The 7,238-nt window shown below is 28.8% G+C and overlaps 1 protein-coding gene across 1 annotated transcript; it reads right to left on the bottom strand.

Annotated features, from left to right (window-relative positions):
- Nucleotides 1-339: 339 nt before the first annotated feature.
- On the bottom strand, nt 340-1,014 carry LOC125874836 (uncharacterized). Its single transcript, XM_049555866.1, has one exon. It carries the CDS (start codon nt 941-943, stop codon nt 605-607), a length of 339 nt encoding a protein of 112 aa, XP_049411823.1. The 5' UTR covers nt 944-1,014; the 3' UTR covers nt 340-604.
- Nucleotides 1,015-7,238: the final 6,224 nt, after the last annotated feature.

Consider the following 7,238-nt stretch of genomic DNA (forward strand, 5'->3'; position numbering starts at 1 on the left):
AAATAGACTGTCAAATCATGTTACTTCTTTTGCACTGATTTGTACCCAACCACTTCAATTTTTTTGTTTACGATGGAATAATCAACAACCCGCAATTATCGATTGAAACTTAAACAACTAAACCATAGTATAAATATACAATTTCATAAAGCACAACCAATTGGTAAAATAAGTTGAAAAGGAAGAAAAGAAGCTCATGAAGATTCTAATTGCCGTTACTGGTTAGTACCTGCTACGTCAATTTAGATAAAAGTCAAGATAATGTAAAAGATCTCATAGCTAATCCAGAAAAAAAAAGTGTGAAACTCGTAAAAAGCATCTATCTTTGCTTGTGAATGAAAAAGTTAAATAAGACAAGATAAACAAGAAACGGAGCATCAACAGTCTACACATATCAATTTTTATCATTAACAACAGATAACAGATGAATTACAGTTTAGTAATTTGTATGATAACAATGACAACAAATTTTACCCTGTTTTCCTCCATTGTATTTTTTTTTGACTTGAGAGTCTATCGAAAACACAGTCAGTCTGCATACATTCTATACTCTCCAGATCTCACTTGTGATACGACAGTGAGTATGTTATTATTGTTTTCTCCATTAGTCCAGTAATTCGTCATGGGTGAAAATCCTGGAGGGAACAGCAAATCGAGCTGAGAAGGAACGAGAAAGTTCATCAGCATCGGTCGAAATTGAACCTTGATCGAAATTCTGCGAATAAGAATGAGGATCATATGAAAACCGCATTGAATTTGAACAATCGTAAATCCGCTTCTTCTCTTTCTTCATCTTCCTCCATATCAGTCTCCAGATGGGCGTTCTGCTTGATCTGTTCGCCGGCAACTTATAGGATACCAAACGGTCGTATTCTCTACCGGAGTAACACCGCCTCCAGCAGAAGTTTCCGTCGTCGGAATCACACCATGCTCCGGCATCCATTAGAGTAGACAGAACAGTTTGTGTGTGATCTGAAAGTTTTTTTACTTTTGTGACAGTTTTGGAAGCTAAAGTATAAATGCATGAGGGAAACAGAGTGGGACTGCATATATATAAACGGCATGATGTGTACGAATTTTTTACCAAAAGTAAGCCATTATTAAAATTAATTCACTAAAATAATACATTTTTTTGAAATTTTACAAAACTAGTATAAACGTAGTTCACAGTAACGTTTTAGGTTATATTTTATTCAAAAAAATTCAATAACAAAAAGACAAAAATCTAACAGATTAAACAAACATAAAATGTTATTGTTTTATAATTCGTTATTCTGAGACACGTTTTATAGCTAAAATATGACTCAGAGTAAAGTTTCTCTGGAATGATTGAAAATTGAAATTCAATCTTGTACCTGCCTCATTCATTATTCAAATTTCCACTATTAAAATGAATATATATATATATATATATATAGATAGATATATATTCACTTCATATCCGATGTAATCCCACAAGTGATGTCTGGGAAGGATAAAGTAAACAAAGACAAGCATTTGAGGAAAATTCTCCACCTTCTGAAATGTTTTCACTTGATAGAAATTGGTAAAAAAAAAAAAAACTTTCAATTTAAGTACATACAATCCATTAGAACAACATCATTGCAAGGTTCAACCTTTGAAGGAACATGACCATGTAGAGACCATCGAACGAAGGAAACTGCTAAATTATAGAGTACGAAATGCAAAATAGTAGCTACTACAGATGCTAAAGCGAAACAACTGTAAACGAGACATGGAGATTCAGCAGCAAATTTCTGATTTGTTCTTAATTAGCCAAAATATATCTATTCATTTTAATAGTGGAAATTTGAATAATGAATGAGGCATGTACAAGATTGAATTTCAATTTTCAGCCATTTCAGAGAAACGTTAATGCGAGTCATACTTTAGATGTAAAACGTGCTTCAGAGTAACGAATTATAAAACGTTACTGACAATAGCGTTTTATATCTGTTTACCCTGTCATATTTTTGTCTTTGTGTTATTGATTTTTTTTTAATAAAATATAACCTAAAACATTACTGAAAACAACGTTTATACTAGTTTTGTAAAATTTCAAAAAAACATACTATTTTGATGAATTGATTTTAATAATAGCCTACTTTGGTCAAAAATTCTGATGTGTACACACTGTTGAAGTTTTTTTTTTTTTTAATCATCACTATAAAGAATATTTATACTCCATGCATTTGAATTGAAAAGGCATTCGGTCATAAATTTTAAATATTTTTTCGTTTATTTGAAAATTATGAAGTTGAAGATAAAGTAATGTTTATTTATACTTTTTTGAAATAATATTCGTGTTTGAATATATTCAAATATAACTTCAAAATAAAAGTAAGTTGAAAAATAATGAATTTTAAACTTTTGTGACCAAACACATATTTTCAAATAAAGTAAAAATTATTCAAAAAAATGAGTAATTTTTTGTGATCGAATGGGCCCTAGCGTATTAATTTGACTGTGCATAATTTTAAAATAAAAAAGTTTGTTAAATCTTAATAGTTTAAATTTAAAATGTATAATCACAGTAACACAAAATTATCTTTTAAATATTGTGATTTTAACATGACAAGATCTTGTAAATAATAAGGAATTATTACATATATTATTTAGGATTTTGTCTGAGACCAATAATTTTATTGAGACTCTTTGATCATCAAATTCATTTGTGAGATAACACTAATATATTATTGTTGTTGAACTAGTTGGTGACAAAAATAATGGAGCTCTTAATAACTCTCCATCCCAATCTTCAGTTTTAGCTGGAAAAAAAAGTTTTGGGAAAGAAAAAAAAAACTTATTTGTCTGAATTGAAAATTGATGGAAGATGGTTACTGCTCTGGAGTTATTGATTAAAAAAATAGTACACCTACATTTGAAGAATATATGAAAAAATTAGATGGACTTGGATAGGAAGAGTCATTATACAGTACATGTGTTGGTATATTTTGTGAAAGTATCCGCTACAAAAAAGCATGAATGACGTTAGAGGTTCACAAGTTAGAGAATTGGATTAAGGTTATCGAAAAAAAGATAAGAATTCTTTAGTTTTTCTAATTAGCCAAAATATATGTTCGGCGTTGATAATGTGATACCTTATTTATTATTTTTCAACTAGTACTTATCATACTTATTGAACTTTTTGATATTATATTGTGCCTATAAAATACTTTTTATTCGTGATTTTTTTTATAATATGCTTAATGATTATGATATTTTTTTAATCAAAAAGTAATATTTTTTGTTGAAATGAATTTTTTATAATATTTTATTAATATAATGTTTGATTCATATGCACATTCAGATATTGAAAACAAACAACAATCATTCAGTGTTTAGTTTTGGATACCGCATCTTAATATTCAGATGTGTATTCAGATTTAGACACCTAGCTCTTAATGCAAATCTTAATGTTCAGACGTGTATTCAGATTCAAATGTCTTAATCTTAATGAAAACAAATGAGGCCTTTAGGGGTCATTTGGTAGAGTGTATTAGGAAAAATAATGCATGCATTAGGTGTGTGTATTAGTAATACCTTGTTTGGTACACTTTTTCATGTTATGCATAACTAATGCAAGCATTAATTATACACTATATTGTGTATTACTAATACTAAGAAATCCTAGGTATTAGTAATACATATCATTTTAACACTTGCATTAGAATATATAATTACAAAATTACCCTCAAAGTCTTTGAAAAAAATATCTCCATTTTCCATAGTACTGTGTTTTAGAAACCTTTCATCTTCTATGTGGCTGCTAAACCTTTTAAAAAAACATCTCCATTATTTATAAATTTGATTGTTAGTAATACTTTTTTGTATTTCAATTGCATTAGGAAATAGGATCTGTGGCTGCTAAAGCATATGCCCAGACTCCTAATATATATATAAAGTGCATATACTGATTTTAATAGGGTACCGCTTTGCAGTTAGGAATTATCTTAGGTCTATGCGGCCTATATCGCCCTTATCCATCAGTTTTTATTTTTTATTTTTGGACTCGTTTTATCTCAAAAAAAATTGAGGCTGAGCTTAGCAAGATATGTGATCGAATTTTGAGCTTAGCAAAATTGACATCTTCTTTTTTTAAAAAAAAATTCTTATTGCAATATAGTTTAATCAAAATATTTACCATTGTGACGATTTAGTTTGATAAAAAATTTCTTTGCCAACTTTTCACAAAAATATTTTGACTCAATAGTAACAACTATTTAATTTTATATTTGAAAAAAAAAGAGGAGTTAATAATGTTTTAACAGAGAAATCTTTTTTGATATTTTAGCAAAGAATCTTGTTGCAAAGGAAATGTACAAAGAAATAAAGTGTGAAGGGTATTTTTGTAAACATAACATTTTTTTAATGAAAATTATGCAAGATTTGTTATTTCTAATACATCAAACCAAACAGTGTATAAGAAATAATGCAAACACTACTAATGCATGCATTACTAATACACCATATTTTACATTATTCTTATACACTCTACCAAACGACCTTAGTGTTTGGTGTAAAATGGTTGAGCAGTGGCAAGAGACATGCTCAAGGACATACTATTCATATACTTTAGTAAAGTTTGTACTTTTCTCGTTTAAAAAAGAATGAACTAATTTGACTTCACATATATTTTACTAGAAAATAAAAAAAATATTTTTTAAAATTTGTGATTTTAAATTAAAACTATGTCAAATATACTAAAATGATCTTTAATCTTAAAAGTTATGACCTTATTTATGTCACGCGAAAAACTGAAATTAAAATGTGAAAAAAGAAGAAGAGGAAAATGATCATTCTTTATTGTCTTCCTTTTTTTAAATGGAGAGAGTATTTTGTTTTGTCCTTTTCCTTTTTACATTAATAACTGAGTTAATGAGAATATCTAATTTGTCAGTTGTGAATCTAATAATCTATTGTTACAACTACAACTGAAATTGCAATGTTATAAACGGAGTAATTATTGAGCGGATCAAATGGCTAGGAATTTATTATTTGTGTCCACAAAAAGTTATGAATTGGGCCTTCTACCTTGGAACAAAGAGGCAATACTCATGAAGTGACCTTTCATTATTTCCCAAGATTGTTTGTCCCTTTGTTTTTCAATTTTGAAATGAAATAAATTTACATAAAAGGAAATTAAATATGAAAGATTGATATAACAATTCTAACTAATTTGAGATTCATGAATGGTGAATGATGTAATATTATTATTCCTTCTATTTCAAAATAAGTGTCGTTTTAGCTCATTTCACGTTCATTAACAAAAAATAAGACATCGTACATATATGTATTCTTTAACTTGGATTCAACTAGTATCTATATCATCTAACTTTGGATGTGCACAAGTAGACACTTAAACTTGTATAAAGTTGAACAATAGACACACACGTCCTACGTCACATAGGATGCATGTGTCTACTTGTTCAACTTTGTATAAGTTTAACTGTCTATTTGTGCACACCCAAAGTAGGAGGACATAGATATCATCTAAGACTTTTACTTCATTGTCCTATTACCCTCTGAACTTTTTATTTTCGATATTTTGTGATCGTTAAATGTTGACCTGTCCAAGAAGGTTAATACACCTCTTGTAGGCGCGTAAGGGTTCAACAAAACGACATAAAATGACTAAAATTGAATTAAATAGTCCATGTGACAGTCTCTCATTGGAGATTATATAACTATTCATTTTTTCTAATTCTTTCCCTTTTCTTATATCACAAAATTATTATATCCATTTCATGATTTCTTCAAGTTTTTCTCAAAGTCCTTCAATGGTGGTCTTCTAAATTTCGTCTCTAGGAGCTCCAAATCAAATTGTAGCTACTGTTCATGCTTAGTTAATGATACATCAACTGTTTTTAGCAACAACAACCACCTAACTCATAAGAAACTTTCATATATATATGAAGCTCAAAAATGGAGTTCAAGTTTTTTCTTAAACCAATCATAATTTCAGCAAAAAAAAAAAAAAAAAAGTCAAACTACAATGAACCAACACTGGTGAATTTGAAATTTCACTTTTTAATTTCATTCTTACCAAATTTATTTTTCACTCCCACATTTTGAATACTTATTTGTGGATTTTTATTTTTGGGTTCGATTTCAAATTGAAAGTTTATGTAGACTAGCTATGGAGTTCTTCTTCTTCTTTGATTTGGTGTAGAGAATTTTTTCCTCATTTTCTCTTATTATTCTCTAAAGAAATCATTAGTATTTTAAAAAAACAATCTCTATTTGAAAGCATTTTTGTAAATTTTAATTTCCAGGTTTGATAAAAATGGAAACTTTACAGGGAATTATTAAATTATTATTTTGATTAGGTTTATAATTTACAGGAAAAAAAGAAAAAGAATAAAAGAAAATGAATGTACATCGTGTGTTCTGCACAACTCTGGCATAAAACTGGTTATGACTTTTTAGGGAGGTGATTATTCCATATTTAAATAGTTCAGGGGTAATAGGACTCCCGTATAGAATAAATGTGTAGTTGGGAATTGGCTAATAGATTGAGGGAGCTTTTGACTATTTTCTCGACATATTTATGTATTATGTCAAAAAATAATAAATACAAGATATAGTTTATTAAGTTACATCTATTTATTTGACATTTCTTGAGAATTGAGCACTATTAAGAAGAATTACTCCCTTTGTTCAGTTTTATATTACTTGACTCATGCTAACCGATCACACCGTTTAAGAAAATTTTAATGAAAGATGTTGTTTTAATAAACTAACCTTATTAATGATGTATTGAAACTCTGAATTTGACGACTACTACTTCATGTATCAATACTAAAGGTAGTATGAAAAAAAAAGAAGTAAAAATTTCTATTTTGGGACTTTTTTTTGGTGAAGCCTCAGTTTTTTTTTGGAAGGAATGGAGTATTTACAACAAAAAATTTGGAGAGCCAAAGCAGTACTCCACCATAGTAGGAACTGTCTGACTAAAAGTTGTCCATATGTTTCTTTTCCCATTATAAAATGACACATTGGCACTTCTCTATCAAAATTTCACATTGCTGTGAACACAGCCAAACTAATATTGAACAAGTGGTTGGAATCTTAGCTTGTCCTTCACCTCAAAATAGCCACTGATTCCACAGCCTTGCCTATCTTCACTCATTTTTCTCCAAGCGACTAATATGCACAAAAATCAAGACCCCCATTAAGGCGTACGCATAAAAAATAATAATTTTGACCTTATATATACGGAATATTATTGTGATGAA

The sequence above is a fragment of the Solanum stenotomum genome, chromosome 8 (assembly GCF_019186545.1).
Source record: "Solanum stenotomum isolate F172 chromosome 8, ASM1918654v1, whole genome shotgun sequence".
Lineage (NCBI taxonomy): Eukaryota > Viridiplantae > Streptophyta > Magnoliopsida > Solanales > Solanaceae > Solanum > Solanum stenotomum.

Excerpts from the sequence above, each read along its gene's own strand:
- LOC125874836 (XM_049555866.1), bottom strand. The coding sequence starts at position 943 with ATGGATGCCGGAGCATGGTGTGATTCCGACGACGGAAACTTCTGCTGG.